Raw genomic sequence first — 16,460 nt, 5'->3', positions numbered from 1 at the left:
GACCTCTAGTCACTATTCAACAGTTTGATTAGTTCAGGTAGGTTACTGCTGGGTTAGAACCAATATCTACTGCGTCAGGTAGGTTACTGCTGGGTTAGAACCAATATGTGCTGCATCAGGTAGGTTACTGCTGGGTTAGAACCAATATGTGCTGCGTCAGGTAGGTTACTGCTGGGTTAGAACCAATATGTGCTGTGTCAGGTAGGTTACTGCTGAGTTAGAACCAATATGTGCTGCGTCAGGTAGGTTACTGCTAGGTTAGAACCCATATGTGCTGTGTCAGGTAGGTTACTGCTGAGTTAGAACCAATATGTGCTGCGTCAGGTAGGTTACTGCTGAGTTAGAACCAATATGTGCTGCGTCAGGTAGGTTACTGCTGGTTAGAACCAATATGTGCTGCGTCAGGTAGGTTACTGCTGAGTTAGAACCAATATGTGCTGCGTCAGGTAGGTTACTGCTGGGTTAGAACCCATATGTGCTGCGTCAGGTAGGTTACTGCTGAGTTAGAACCAATATGTGCTGCGTCAGGTAGGTTACTGCTGGGTTAGAACCAATATGGGCTGCGAACCAATATGGGCAGGTAGGTTACTGCTGGGTTAGAACCAATATGTGCTGCGTCAGGTGTATTACTGCTGGGTTAGAACCAACATGTGCTACATAATGGGACTGGTCCAATATGGATCTCCCCTGCTCTCCCTGGAGGGGGAGAGAGAGACCAATGGACACCTCTGTTACTCTTTGTAAAGTTAGCTGGTTACAGAACACACACGCTCATACACCCACACCCACCCCACCACCCCATCCTCTCTCCTCCTACTTGTCTGTATAACGCTCTGACGTTATGAAAGCCCTGCTGCTCGCTGATTGGTCGTTGCTTTAGGAACTCCGCGTCTCACTATCATCACTCCATTCCCGGGGCCAATCAGAGCGCCCGCTCGGCCCCCTGACGTCAGTCTCCTCTCCCCTCGTCCAATCAGGCTCGTTGATAATACTGTACTAGTCGCCACACGGTAGCCTCTCACTCAGGTAGACGGACCCACAGCTGCACCAAGGTAATATATTAACATATTATATTAATGCTCTTAAATCTATTCTAAAACGAAACATTTGTTTTATATTCTAACGCAGAGGTAACTTTTGCGGTCTAATGCCAGATAGGGCTTAATACCGACTGTTGCGTTAGATGGGTCAGATATATGGTACTGTGCTGTAAAGCTTTATAAATGTTTAGGTGCGGTGTTATGTTGTAGTTGTTGTTCACCGGACAAATAACGAGACAAAGTAGCCAACGATCAGATAAATGCACAACGGTAAGAGAAACTCGGTGGGAAGAGAAGTCTAGGTATCTAACCGACGCACGAATGAAACATTGCTCGCCTTCCCAAAGGGACACTGAAGTCTTCCAGCTGTAATGTTTTAGTCTATATTTAACCGAGTTGACAAAACAATAACGTTTGATTTTTATTTTAAACACTCCTGTAAAGCGTCAAATTGAATGTTTCTATAACATCCTAGTGAGGATTGTAAAAACCTTTTTACGGACATTTTTTCACTCTAATAATTCGCATGATCCAGTTCATCAGACTGTTATTGGACGTAAGAAGTGTTGAGTCTGTAACGGCTCGATAACATAATAATGGGTCTGGTTCAATATGGATCTCAACACTCAGTCATATTCCATACTGGTGATCACTGATATAGGCTTTCTCAATGTCAATCTGTACACAGTAATAATCATATTTCATTTGTACATATTAACCCCTTTCCCTGTATAATTGTTGTTTTCATCTATTATCTTTTTTATTTCTTGTCATTTTTTGCAGTATGTTATAAAATCCCTTCTCTTTATTGTTAAAAAAATATATTTTATATTTGAGATTCTTCAAAGTAGTCACCCTTTGCCTTGATGACAGCTTTGCACACTCTTGGCATTCTCCCAACCAGCTTCATGAGGTAGTCACCTGGAATGCATTTCAATTAACAGGTGTGCCTTGTTAAAAGTTCATTTGTGGTATTTCTTTAATTCTTAATGCTTTTGAGCCAATCGATTGTGTTGTGACAAGGTAGGGGTGGTATACAGAAGATAGTATTTTACCAAATAGGGCTAAGTCCTTATTATGGCAAGAACAGCTCAAATAAGCAAAGATAAATGACAGTCCATCATCACTTTAAGACATGAAGGTCAGTCAATACGGAACATTTCAAGAACTAAAAGTTTCTACAAGTGCTATGATGAAACTGGCTCTCATGAGGACCGCCACAGGAAGGGAAGACCCAGAGTTACCTCTGCTGCAGAGGACACGTTCATTAGAGTTAACTGGCTCTCATGAGGACCGTCACAGGAATGGAAGACCCAGAGTTACCTCTGCTGCAGAGGATAAGTTCATTAGAGTTACCAGCCTCAGATTGCAGCCCAAATAAATGCTTCACAGAGTTCAAGTAACAGACACATCTCAACATCAACTGTTCAGAGGAGACTGTGTGAACCAGGCCTTCATGGTTGAATTGCTGCAAAGAAACCACTACTAAAGGACACCAATAATAAGAAGAGAATTGCTTGGGCCAAGAAACACAAGCAGTGGACAATAGACCGGTGGAAGTCTGTCCTTTGGTCTGATGAGTCCAATGGTTCCAACCGCCATGTCTTTGTGAGACGCAGATAAGGTGAACGGATGATCTCTGCCTGTGTGGTTCCCACCGTGAAACATGGAGGAGGAGGTGTGATGGTGTGGGGGTGCTTTGCTGGTGACACTGTCTGTGATTTATTTAGAATTCAAGGCACACTTAACCAGCAAGGATACCACATCATTCTGCAGCGATACGCCGTCCCATCTGGTTTGCGCTTAGTGGGACTACCATTTGTTTTTCAACAGGACAATGACCCAACACACCTCCAGGCTGTGTCAGGGCTATTTGTGATGGAGAGCATCAGATGACCTGGCCTCCACAATCACCCAACCTCAACCCAAATGAGATGGTTTAGGATGAGTTGGACCGCAGAGTGAAGGAAAAACAGACGGCAAGTGCTCAGCATATGTGGGAACTCCTTCAAGGCGGTTGGAAAAGCATTCTAGCTGTCATCAAGGCAAAGGGTGGTTACTTTGAAGAATCTCAAATATAAAATATATTTACTACATGATTCCATATGTGTTCATAGTTTTGATGTCTTCACTATTCGACAATGTAGAAAATAGTAAAAACAAAGAAAAACCCTTGAATGAGTAGGTGTCCAAACTGTTGACTGGAACTATATGTCCTGGTTAGTCTAGGGGTTTTCCCTGTATATATGTCCTGGTTAGTCCAGAGGTTTTCCCTGTATATATGTCCTGGTTAGTCTAGGGGTTTTCCCTGTATATATGTCCTGGTTAGTCTAGGGGTTTTCCCTGTATATATGTCCTGGTTAGTCTAGAGGTTTTCCCTGTATATATATGTCCTGGTTAGTCTAGAGGTTTTCCCTGTATATATGTCCTGGTTAGTCTAGAGGTTTTCCCTGTATATGTCTGTATATATGTCCTGGTTAGTCTAGGGGTTTTCCCTGTATATATGTCCTGGTTAGTCTAGAGGTTTTCCCTGTATATATGTCCTGGTTAGTCTAGGGGTTTTCCCTGTATATATGTCCTGGTTAGTCTAGAGGTTTTCCCTGTATATATGTCCTGGTTAGTCTAGGGGTTTCCCTGTATATATGTCCTGGTTAGTCTAGGGTTTTCCCTGTATATGTCTGTATATATGTCCTGGTTAGTCTAGAGGTTTTCCCTGTATATATGTCCTGGTTAGTCTAGGGTTTTCCCTGTATATATGTCCTGGTTAGTCTAGAGGTTTTCCCTGTATATATGTCCTGGTTAGTCTAGAGGTTTTCCCTGTATATATGTCCTGGTTAGTCTAGAGGTTTTCCCTGTATATGTCCTGGTTAGTCTAGGGGTTTTCCCTGTATATATGTCCTGGTTAGTCTAGAGGTTTTCCCTGTATATATGTCCTGGTTAGTATAGAGGTTTTCCCTGTATATTTCTGTATATATGTCCTGGTTAGTCCAGCGGTTTTCCCTGTATATTTCTGTATATATGTCCTGGTTAGTCTAGGGGTTATCCCTGTATATGTCTGTATATATGTCCTGGTTAGTCCAGCGGTTTTCCCTGTATATTTCTGTATATATGTCCTGGTTAGTCCAGCGGTTTTCCCTGTATATTTCTGTATATATGTCCTGGTTAGTCCAGCGGTTTTCCCTGTATATTTCTGTATATATGTCCTGGTTAGTCCAGCGGTTTTCCCTGTATATTTCTGTATATATGTCCTGGTTAGTCTAGAGGTTTTCCCTGTATATATGTCCTGGTTAGTCCAGCGGTTTTCCCTGTATATTTCTGTATATATGTCCTGGTTAGTCCAGCGGTTTTCCCTGTATATTTCTGTATATATGTCCTGGTTAGTCTAGAGGTTTTCCCTGTATATATGTCCTGGTTAGTCTAGAGGTTTTCCCTGTATATATGTCCTGGTTAGTCTAGAGGTTTTCCCTGTATATATGTCCTGGTTAGTCTAGAGGTTTTCCCTGTATATATGTCCTGGTTAGTCTAGAGGTTTTCCCTGTATATATGTCCTGGTTAGTCTAGAGGTTTTCCCTGTATATATGTCCTGGTTAGTCTAGAGGTTTTCCCTGTATATTTCAATCCAGGTCTTTTTCCATCTTATTTATTTTGTGCAATTAATGTTTGTGTGTGTGTGTGTGTGTGTGTGTGTGTGTGTGTGTGTGTGTGCGTGTTCTCAGTGTTCTTATCTCCTCCCAGCCCATCCCCACCAGCCAATCAGAATGGAGGTGAACAGTACGGCCACCATCTTGTCCTCTGCCTTCCTGGCCGTGGAATATGTTGATGCTGTTTTACCTGACAACCCTCTTCAGCCTTCACTACAATACGCCTGGGGGTAATATTGCTATACTATTACTATACTACTAATATACTGCTACTATACTACTACTACTACTGTACTGCTGCTAAACTTCTATACTATTAGTGTACTATTGCTTTAGTACTACTAATATACTACTACTACTAAACTACTGTACTACTATAACACTACTATACTATTACTACTAATATACTACTACTACTACTACTGCTACTACTAATACACTCCTATACTACTACGATGCTGCAACTAGAATACTACTACTACTATACTATTACTTCCACTACACTGCTGCTATACAGCTACACCTATAATACTACTACTAATATAATACTACTGCCACTATACTGCTGCTATACAGCTACGCCTATAATACTACTGCTAATATAATACTACTACCACTATACTGCTGCTATCCAGCTACACCTATAATACTACTACTAATATAATACTACTGCCACTATACTGCTGCTATACAGCTACACCTATAATACTACTACTAATATAATACTACTGCCACTATACTGCTGCTATACAGCTACACCTATAATACTACTACTAATATAATACTACTGCCACTATACTGCTGCTATACAGCTACACCTATAATACTACTACTAATATAATACTACTGCCACTATACTGCTGCTATACTGCTACACCTATAATACTACTCCTAATACTACTACTACTATTACTACTATTACTACTACTACTCCTCCTACTACACTACTACAGTTTTACCTGCAGCCTTCACGACAGCACGCCTGGGGGTAATACTACTATAATGACTGACTGGCTGATTGAATGACTGGTTGACGAGCTGACTACACAACGTTCCAGGCAGTGACTGGTTGACGAGCTGACTACACAACGTTCCAGGCAGTGACTGGTTGACGAGCTGACTACACAACGCTCCAGGCAGTGACTGGTTGACGAGCTGACTACACAACGTTCCAGGCAGTGACTGGTTGACGAGCTGACTACACAACGTTCCAGGCAGTGACTGGTTGACGAGCTGACTACACAACGCTCCAGGCAGTGACTGGTTAACGAGCTGACTACACAACGTTCCAGGCAGACAGATGGACATGTTCTTAGACTCTTTGATTCATTGATTGATGTCTGTTGATCTCTGTCCACCAGGTATGTGAATGAGAACTACACTAAATTCCAGATCGCCACCTGGGGTTCTCTCATCGTCCACGAGGCCATCTACTTCCTGTTTTGTCTACCTGGTTTCCTGTTTCAGTTCCTTCCCTTCATGCAGAAGTACAAGATCCAACAGGTAGATCCAACAGGGTGTTAGATCCAAAAAGTAGGGGAGGGTGTTAGATCCAACAGGTTGTGGAGGGTGTTAGATCCAACAGGTAGATCCAACAGGGTGTTAGATCCAACAGGTTGTGGAGGGTGTTAGATCCAACAGGTAGATCCAACAGGGTGTTAGATCCAACAGGTTGTGGAGGGTGTTAGATCCAACAGGTAAGGGGGGTGTTAGATACAACAGGTAAGGGGGTGTTGTTAGATCCAACAGGTTGTGGAGGGTGTTAGATCCAACAGGTTGTGGAGGGTGTTAGATCCAACAGGTTGTGGAGGGTGTTAGATCCAACAGGTTGTGGGGGTGTTAGATCCAACAGGTGGTGAAGGATGTTAGATCCAACAGGTAAGGGGGTGTTAGATACAACAGGTAAGGGGGTGTTAGATCCAACAGGTAGGGAGGGGTGTTAGAGACAACAGGTGGGGGGGGGGTTTAGATCCAACAGGTTGTGGAGGGTGGTGGGGTGTTAGATCCAACGGGTAGGGGAGGGTGTTAGATCCAACAGGTTGGGAGGGTGTTAGATCCAACAGGTTGTGGAGGGTGTTAGATCCAACAGGTTGTGGAGGGTGTTAGATCCAACAGGTTGTGGAGGGTGTTAGATCCAACAGGTAAGGGGGTGTTAGATACAACAGGTAAGGGGGGTGTTAGATACAACAGGTAAGGGGGGTAGGAGGGTGTTAGATCCAACAGGTGGTGAAGGATGTTAGATCCAACAGGTAAGGGGGGGATCCAACAGGTAAGGGGGTGTTAGATACAACAGGTAAGGGGGGTGTTAGATACAACAGGTAAGGGGGGTGTTAGATCCAACAGGTAGGGGGGTGTTAGATCCAACAGGTAAGGGGGTGTTAGATCCAACGGGTGGTGGGGGGGGAGGGGGTGTTAGATCCAACAGGTAAGGGGGTGTTAGATCCAACAGGTAAGGGGGTGTTAGATACAACAGGTAAGGGGGTGTTAGATACAACAGGTAGGGGGGGTGTTAGATACAACAGGTAGGGGGTGTTAGATCAACAGGTAAGGGGGTGTTAGATCCAACAGGTAGGGGGTGTTAGATGACAACAGGTAAGGGGGGTGTTAGATACAACAGGTAGGGGGGTGTTAGATACAACAGGTAAGGGGGTGTTAGATACAACAGGTAAGGGGGTGTTAGATACAACAGGTAAGGGGGGGTTTAGATCCAACAGGTAGGGGGTTTCCTCGTCCCCCTGCCTCCAAAAAATCTGTCATGTTTATGTTCATTTATCCTGATATAGTAACAGTTCCAGTATCTACTCTTTGGGGGAAATTGTTTCAACTAATTCAGACAACGGGCTTGGCCATCGGGGGGGTGATGAGTGTTTACGCTGTTTGATGCTGCAGTGCCAGTGAAGTTTTAACTGGGGTTGCGTGTGTGTGTCCCTGTGTGTGTGTGTGTGTGTGTGTGTATACTGTGTGTGTAGGACAAGCCAGAGACGTGGGAGAAACAGTGGAGGTGTTTCAAGATGCTGCTGTTCAACCACTTCTGTATCCAGCTGCCCATGATCTGTGGAACGTACCACTTCACTGAGTTCTTCAGCATCCCCTACGACTGGGACAGCATGCCACGATGGTACGACCCAACACACACACAACCTCCCCTACGACTGGGACAGCATGCCACGATGGTACGACCCAACACACACACAACCTCCCCTACGACTGGGACAGCATGCCACGATGGTACGACCCAACACACACACAACCTCCCCTACGACTGGGACAGCATGCCACGATGGTACGACCCAACACACACACACACCTCCCCTACGACTGGGACAGCATGCCACGATGGTACGACCCAACACACACACACACACACACACACACCACACACACCTCCCCTACGACTGGGACAGCATGCCACGATGGTACGACCCATGCCACGATGGTACACCCACACACACACACACAAACGCAGAGGTAGGCACACAAGTCTATCTCTCCCTCCCCAGGCCCTACCTGTTAACTCAGTGTCTAGGCTGTTCTGTCTATCTCTCCCTCCCCAGGCCCTACCTGTTAGCACAGTGTCTAGGCTGTTCTGTCTCTCTCTCCTCCCCAGGCCCTACCTGTTAGCTCAGTGTCTAGGCTGTTCTGTCTATGTCTCTCTCCCCAGGCCCTACCTGTTAACTCAGTGTCTAGGCTGTTCTGTCTCTCTCTCCCTCCCCAGGCCCTACCTGTTAACTCAGTGTCTAGGCTGTTCTGTCTATCTCTCCCTCCCCAGGCCCTACCTGTTAACTCAGTGTCTAGGCTGTTCTGTCTATCTCTCTCCCCCAGGCCCTACCTGTTAGCTCAGTGTCTAGGCTGTTCTGTCTATCTCTCCTCCCCAGGCCCTACCTGTTAACTCAGTGTCTAGGCTGTTCTGTCTCTCTCTCCCTCCCCAGGCCCTACCTGTTAACTCAGTGTCTAGGCTGTTCTGTCTCTCTCTCCCTCCCCAGGCCCTACCTGTTAGCTCAGTGTCTAGGCTGTTCTGTCTCTCTCTCCCTCCCCAGGCCCTACCTGTTAACTCAGTGTCTAGGCTGTTCTGTCTATCTCCCTCCCCAGGCCCTACCTGTTAACTCAGTGTCTAGGCTGTTCTGTCTCTCTCTCTCCCCCAGGCCCTACCTGTTAGCTCAGTGTCTAGGCTGTTCTGTCTATATCTCTCTCCCCAGGCCCTACCTGTTAGCTCAGTGTCTAGGCTGTTCTGTCTCTCTCTCCCTCCCCAGGCCCTACCTGTTAGCTCAGTGTCTAGGCTGTTCTGTCTATCTCTCCCTCCCCAGGCCCTACCTGTTAACTCAGTGTCTAGGCTGTTCTGTCTCTCTCTCCCTCCCCAGGCCCTACCTGTTAACTCAGTGTCTAGGCTGTTCTGTCTATCTCTCCCTCCCCAGGCCCTACCTGTTAACTCAGTGTCTAGGCTGTTCTGTCTATCTCTCCCTCCCCAGGCCCTACCTGTTAACTCAGTGTCTAGGCTGTTCTGTCTATCTCTCCCTCCCCAGGCCCTACCTGTTAACTCAGTGTCTAGGCTGTTCTGTCTCTCTCTCCCTCCCCAGGCCCTACCTGTTAGCTCAGTGTCTAGGCTGTTCTGTCTATCTCCCTCCCCCCCCTACCTGTTAGCTCAGTGTCTAGGCTGTTCTGTCTATCTCCCTCCCCAGGCCCTACCTGTTAGCTCAGTGTCTAGGCTGTTCTGTCTCTCTCTCCCTCCCCAGGCCCTACCTGTTAACTCAGTGTCTAGGCTGTTCTGTCTCTCTCTCCCTCCCCAGGCCCTACCTGTTAGCTCAGTGTCTAGGCTGTGCTGTGATAGAGGACACCTGGCACTATTTCCTCCATCGCCTGCTACATCACCGCAGTATCTACAAGCACATCCACAAAGTGCACCACGAGTTCACTGTGAGTACACACACACACACACGCACACACACACACACGCTAGACAGGCAGGCACGAACACACACAGGCACGAATACACACAAATGCCGATGTGCCCTTGAGCAAGGCATTTAACCCTCATTGCTCTGGATGAGAGTGTCTGCTAACGGACTAAAATGTCAAATAAACTTGCTATAACCGATGTCTGTCTGTCTCTCCCCCCCCTGTCTCTGTAGGCTCCATTTGGCATGCAGGCAGAGTACGCCCACCCAGCTGAGACAGTGATCCTTGGGTCTGGGTTCTTCATCGGCATCATGGTGTTCTGTAACCACGTGACGTTGCTATGGGCCTGGGTCGCCTTCCGCCTGCTGGAGACCATCGACGTACACAGGTACACACACACACACACACACACGTGCACACACTCCTAGAGACTATTGAGGAGGCAGAGGTGTAGTGGAGGGTAAACACTCCTAGAGACTATTGAGGAGGCAGAGGTGTAGTGGAGGGTAAACACTCCTAGAGACTATTGAGGAGGCAGAGGTGTAGTGGAGGGTAAACACTCCTAGAGACTATTGAGGAGGCAGAGGTGTAGTGGAGGGTAAACACTCCTAGAGACTATTGAGGAGGCAGAGGTGTAGTGGAGGGTAAACACTCCTAGAGACTATTGAGGAGGCAGAGGTGTAGTGGAGGGTAAACACTCCTAGAGACTATTGAGGAGGCAGAGGTGTAGTGGAGGGTAAACACTCCTAGAGACTATTGAGGAGGCAGAGGTGTAGTGGAGGGTAAACACTCCTAGAGACTATTGAGGAGGCAGAGGTGTAGTGGAGGGTAAACACTCCTAGAGACTATTGAGGAGGCAGAGGTGTAGTGGAGGGTAAACACTCCTAGAGACTATTGAGGAGGCAGAGGTGTAGTGGAGGGTAAACACTCCTAGAGACTATTGAGGAGGCAGAGGTGTAGTGGAGGGTAAACACTCCTAGAGACTATTGAGGAGGCAGAGGTGTAGTGGAGGGTAAACACTCCTAGAGACTATTGAGGAGGCAGAGGTGTAGTGGAGGGTAAACACTCCTAGAGACTATTGAGGAGGCAGAGGTGTAGTGGAGGGTAAACACTCCTAGAGACTATTGAGGAGGCAGAGGTGTAGTGGAGGGTAAACACTCCTAGAGACTATTGAGGAGGCAGAGGTGTAGTGGAGGGTAAACACCGCTAACACTCCTTTTTCCCTATTTGTGGAAAAATGCATATCTACTTTACTCACCACCACCAGGGGTCTGCAGCTCTCCCTGACTGTTGTTCTCTGGTCTGACCACCAGGGGTCTGCAGCTCTCCCTGCCTGTTGTTCTCTGGTCTGACCACCAGGGGTCTGCAGCTCTCCCTGCCTGTTGTTCTCTGGTCTGACCACCAGGGGTCTGCAGCTCTCCCTGCCTGTTGTTCTCTGGTCTGACCACCAGGGGTCTGCAGCTCTCCCTGCCTGTTGTTCTCTGGTCTGACCACCAGGGGTCTGCAGCTCTCCCTGCCTGTTGTTCTCTGGTCTGACCACCAGGGGTCTGCAGCTCTCCCTGCCTGTTGTTCTCTGGTCTGACCACCAGGGGTCTGCAGCTCTCCCTGCCTGTTGTTCTCTGGTCTGACCACCAGGGGTCTGCAGCATGTTGTTCTCTGGTCTGACCACCAGGGGTCTGCAGCTCTCCCTGCCTGTTGTTCTCTGGTCTGACCACCAGGGGTCTGCAGCTCTCCCTGCCTGTTGTTCTCTGGTCTGACCACCAGGGGTCTGCAGCTCTCCCTGCCTGTTGTTCTCTGGTCTGACCACCAGGGGTCTCAGCTCTCCCTGCCTGTTGTTCTCTGGTCTGACCACCAGGGGTCTGCAGCTCTCCCTGCCTGTTGTTCTCTGGTCTGACCACCAGGGGTCTGCAGCTCTCCCTGCCTGTTGTTCTCTGGTCTGACCACCAGGGGTCTGCAGCTCTCCCTGCCTGTTGTTCTCTGGTCTGACCACCAGCAGGGGTCTGCAGCTCTCCCTGCCTGTTGTTCTCTGGTCTGACCACCAGGGGTCTGCAGCTCTCCCTGCCTGTTGTTCTCTGGTCTGACCACCAGGGGTCTGCAGCTCTCCCTGCCTGTTGTTCTCTGGTCTGACCACCAGGGGGTCTGCAGCTCTCCCTGCCTGTTGTTCTCTGGTCTGACCACCAGGGGTCTGCAGCTCTCCCCTGCCTGTTGTTCTCTGGTCTGACCACCAGGGGTCTGCAGCTCTCCCTGCCTGTTGTTCTCTGGTCTGACCACCAGGGGTCTGCAGCTCTCCCTGCCTGTTGTTCTCTGGTCTGACCACCAGGGGTCTGCAGCTCCCTGCCTGTTGTTCTCTGGTCTGACCACCAGGGGTCTGCAGCTCTCCCTGCCTGTTGTTCTCTGGTCTGACCACCAGGGGTCTTGCAGCTCTCCTGCCTGTTGTTCTCTGGTCTGACCACCAGGGGTCTGCAGCTCTCCCTGCCTGTTGTTCTCTGGTCTGACCACCAGGGGTCTGCAGCTCTCCCTGCCTGTTGTTCTCTGGTCTGACCACCAGGGGTCTGAGCCAGCCTGCCTGCCTGTTGTTCTCTGGTCTGACCACCAGGGGTCTGCAGCTCTCCCTGCCTGTTGTTCTCTGGTCTGACCACCAGGGGTCTGCAGCTCTCCCTGCCTGTTGTTCTCTGGTCTGACCACCAGGGGTCTGCAGCTCTCCCTGCCTGTTGTTCTCTGGTCTGACCACCAGGGGTCTGCAGCTCTCCCTGCCTGTTGTTCTCTGGTCTGACCACCAGGGGTCTGCAGCGCTCCTGCCTGTTGTTCTCTGGTCTGACCACCAGGGGTCTGCAGCTCTCCCTGCCTGTTGTTCTCTGGTCTGACCACCAGGGGTCTGCAGCTCTCCCTGCCTGTTGTTCTCTGGTCTGACCACCAGGGGTCTGCAGCTCTCCCTGCCTGTTGTTCTCTGGTCTGACCAGCAGGGGTCTCCAGCCCTCCCTGCCTGTTGTTCTCTGGTCTGACCACCAGGGGTCTCCAGCTCTCCCTGCCTGTTGTTCTCTGGTCTGACCACCAGGGGTCTGCAGCGCTCCCTGCCTGTTGTTCTCTGGTCTGACCACCAGGGGTCTGCAGCTCTCCCTGCCTGTTGTTCTCTGGTCTGACCACCAGGGGTCTGCAGCGCTCCCTGCCTGTTGTTCTCTGGTCTGACCACCAGGGGTCTGCAGCTCTCCCTGCCTGTTGTTCTCTGGTCTGACCAGCAGGGGTCTCCAGCGCTCCCTGCCTGTTGTTCTCTGGTCTGACCACCAGGGGTCTCCAGCTCTCCCTGCCTGTTGTTCTCTGGTCTGACCACCAGGGGTCTGCAGCGCTCCAGATCTACCATGTTCTCTTTTTTGACCACCAGGGGTCTCCAGCTCTACCATGTTGTTCTCTGGTCTGGCCACCAGGGGTCTCCAGATCTACCATGTTCTCTGGTTTGACCACCAGGGTCTCCAGCTCTACCATGTTGTTCTCTGGTCTGACCAGCAGGGGTCTCCAGCCCTCCCTGCCTGTTGTTCTCTGGTCTGACCACCAGGGGTCTCCAGCTCTCCCTGCCAGTTGTTCTCTGGTCTGACCACCAGGGGTCTGCAGCTCTCCCTGCCTGTTGTTCTCTGGTCTGACCAGCAGGGGTCTGCAGCTCTCCCTGCCTGTTGTTCTCTGGTCTGACCACCAGGGGTCTGCAGCTCTCCCTGCCTGTTGTTCTCTGGTCTGACCACCAGGGGTCTGCAGCTCTCCCTGCCTGTTGTTCTCTGGTCTGACCAGCAGGGGTCTCCAGCCCTCCCTGCCTGTTGTTCTCTGGTCTGACCACCAGGGGTCTCCAGCTCTCCCTGCCTGTTGTTCTCTGGTCTGACCACCAGGGGTCTGCAGCGCTCCTGCCTGTTGTTCTCTGGTCTGACCACCAGGGGTCTGCAGCTCTCCCTGCCTGTTGTTCTCTGGTCTGACCACCAGGGGTCTGCAGCGCTCCCTGCCTGTTGTTCTCTGGTCTGACCACCAGGGGTCTGCAGCTCTCCCTGCCTGTTGTTCTCTGGTCTGACCAGCAGGGTTCTGCAGCGCTCCCTGCCTGTTGTTCTCTGGTCTGACCACCAGGGGTCTCCAGCTCTCCCTGCCTGTTGTTCTCTGGTCTGACCACCAGGGGTCTGCAGCGCTCCAGATCTACCATGTTCTCTTTTTTGACCACCAGGGGTCTCAGCTCTACCATGTTGTTCTCTGGTCTGGCCACCAGGGGTCTCCAGATCTACCATGTTCTCTGGTTTGACCACCAGGGGTCTCCAGCTCTACCATGTTGTTCTCTGGTCTGACCAGCAGGGGTCTGCAGCCCTCCCTGCCTGTTGTTCTCTGGTCTGACCACCAGGGGTCTCCAGCTCTCCCTGCCAGTTGTTCTCTGGTCTGACCACCAGGGGTCTGCAGCGCTCCCTGCCTGTTGTTCTCTGGTCTGACCACCAGGGGTCTCCAACTCTCCCTGCCAGTTGTTCTCTGGTCTGACCACCAGGGGTCTGCAGCGCTCCCTGCCTGTTGTTCTCTGGTCTGACCACCAGGGGTCTGCAGCTCTCCCTGCCTGTTGTTCTCTGGTCTGACCACCAGGGGTCTGCAGCGCTCCCTGCCTGTTGTTCTCTGGTCTGACCACCAGGGGTCTGCAGCTCTCCCTGCCTGTTGTTCTCTGGTCTGACCAGCAGGGGTCTCCAGCGCTCCCTGCCTGTTGTTCTCTGGTCTGACCACCAGGGGTCTCCAGCTCTCCCTGCCTGTTGTTCTCTGGTCTGACCACCAGGGGTCTGCAGCGCTCCAGATCTACCATGTTCTCTTTTTTGACCACCAGGGGTCTCCAGCTCTACCATGTTGTTCTCTGGTCTGGCCACCAGGGGTCTCCAGATCTACCATGTTCTCTGGTTTGACCACCAGGGGTCTCCAGCTCTACCATGTTGTTCTCTGGTCTGACCAGCAGGGGTCTCCAGCCCTCCCTGCCTGTTGTTCTCTGGTCTGACCACCAGGGGTCTCCAGCTCTCCCTGCCAGTTGTTCTCTGGTCTGACCACCAGGGGTCTGCAGCGCTCCCTGCCTGTTGTTCTCTGGTCTGACCACCAGGGGTCTCCAACTCTCCCTGCCAGTTGTTCTCTGGTCTGACCACCAGGGGTCTGCAGCGCTCCCTGCCTGTTGTTCTCTGGTCTGACCACCAGGGGTCTGCAGCTCTCCCTGCCTGTTGTTCTCTGGTCTGACCACCAGGGGTCTGCAGCGCTCCTGCCTGTTGTTCTCTGGTCTGACCACCAGGGGTCTGCAGCTCTCCCTGCCTGTTGTTCTCTGGTCTGACCAGCAGGGGTCTCCAGCGCTCCCTGCCTGTTGTTCTCTGGTCTGACCACCAGGGGTCTCAGCTCTCCTGCCTGTTGTTCTCTGGTCTGACCACCAGGGGTCTGCAGCGCTCCAGATCTACCATGTTCTCTTTTTGACCACCAGGGGTCTCCAGCTCTACCATGTTGTTCTCTGGTCTGGCCACCAGGGGTCTCCAGATCTACCATGTTCTCTGGTTTGACCACCAGGGGTCTCCAGCTCTACCATGTTGTTCTCTGGTCTGACCAGCAGGGGTCTCCAGCCCTCCCTGCCTGTTGTTCTCTGGTCTGACCACCAGGGGTCTCCAGCTCTCCCTGCCAGTTGTTCTCTGGTCTGACCACCAGGGGTCTGCAGCGCTCCCTGCCTGTTGTTCTCTGGTCTGACCACCAGGGGTCTCCAGCTCTCCCTGCCAGTTGTTCTCTGGTCTGACCACCAGGGGTCTGCAGCTCTCCCTGCCTGTTGTTCTCTGGTCTGACCACCAGGGGTCTGCAGCTCTCCCTGCCTGTTGTTCTCTGGTCTGACCACCAGGGGTCTGCAGCGCTCCTGCCTGTTGTTCTCTGGTCTGACCACCAGGGGTCTGCAGCTCTCCCTGCCTGTTGTTCTCTGGTCTGACCACCAGGGGTCTCCAGATCTACCATGTTCTCTGGTTTGACCACCAGGGGTCTCCAGCTCTACCATGTTGTTCTCTAGTCTGGCCACCAGGGGTCTCCAGATCTACCATGTTCTCTTTTTCTGACAACATTCTGATTCGCTACCCTTCTCCCGAGAACCTCGTACTCTCCTCGTGGATTTAAAAGACTGGACTGGTGTGAGGAGTATGGTGAAAGCTCCCTCCAGCAAAGCCTGAACCAATCCAATGCTTTTAAATGCATGAGGAGGATTGAAGGGTAGAGAATCGGAACGCAGACACTGTTGTCATATGAGGTGTACGGGTGGAGGGGTTTAGATTTTGTGTAGGTTATGTGTATACATATTACAATGTTAAATTAACATCCCCTCTTCCCTCCCTCTCCCCCCCTCCCTCCCTCCCTCCCTCCCCTCCCTCCTCCCCTCCCCCCTCCCTCCCTCCCTCCCTCCCTCCCTCCCTCCCTCCCTCCCTTCCCTCCCTCTTCCCTCCCTCCTTCTCTCCCTTCCCTCTCCTTCCCTCTCTCTCCTCCTCTCCTCCCTCCCTCCCTCTCTCTCCTCCTCTCCCCTCCTCTCCCCTCTCTCCCTCCCTCCTCCTCTCCCTCCCTCCTCCCTCTCTCTCTCTCCTCCCTCTCCCCTCCTCCCTCTCTCTCTCTCCCCTCTCTCCTCTCTCCCTCTCCTCCTCTCCCTCTCTCCCCTCTCCTCCTCCCCTCTCTCCTCTCCCTCTCCTCCTCTCTCCTCCTCCCTCTCTCCCCCTCTTCTCCTCTCCTCTCCTCTCTCCCTCCCCCCTCTCCTCCTCCCTCTCTCCTCTCTCCTCCCTCTCTCCTCTCCCTCTCCTCCCTCTCCTCCTCTCCCTCTCCTCCCTCTCTCCTCCCCTCTCCCTCCTCCCTCTCTCCTCCCTCCTCCTCCTCTCCCCCTCTCCTCTCTCCT

General features: G+C 51.1%; 1 protein-coding gene across 3 annotated transcripts; it reads left to right on the top strand.

The window, feature by feature from the left end:
* Positions 1-974: 974 nt before the first annotated feature.
* LOC121844460 (methylsterol monooxygenase 1) lies at positions 975-9,962 on the top strand (the record flags this gene model as incomplete). 3 transcript variants are annotated; one of them, XM_042314580.1, is given in 6 exon segments in its annotated part: positions 975-1,052; positions 4,757-4,911; positions 6,043-6,184; positions 7,651-7,799; positions 9,466-9,592; positions 9,808-9,962. In XM_042314580.1, coding segments are annotated over 5 exon segments (686 nt in total), but the record flags the coding sequence as incomplete, so codon positions are not given.
* Positions 9,963-16,460: the final 6,498 nt, after the last annotated feature.

The sequence above is a fragment of the Oncorhynchus tshawytscha genome, unplaced genomic scaffold, assembly GCF_018296145.1.
Source record: "Oncorhynchus tshawytscha isolate Ot180627B unplaced genomic scaffold, Otsh_v2.0 Un_contig_1351_pilon_pilon, whole genome shotgun sequence".
Classification (NCBI taxonomy): Eukaryota; Metazoa; Chordata; class Actinopteri; order Salmoniformes; family Salmonidae; genus Oncorhynchus; species Oncorhynchus tshawytscha.
Note: the sequence above shows the minus strand (reverse complement) of the source record. Positions and strands in the feature narration are given on the sequence as shown.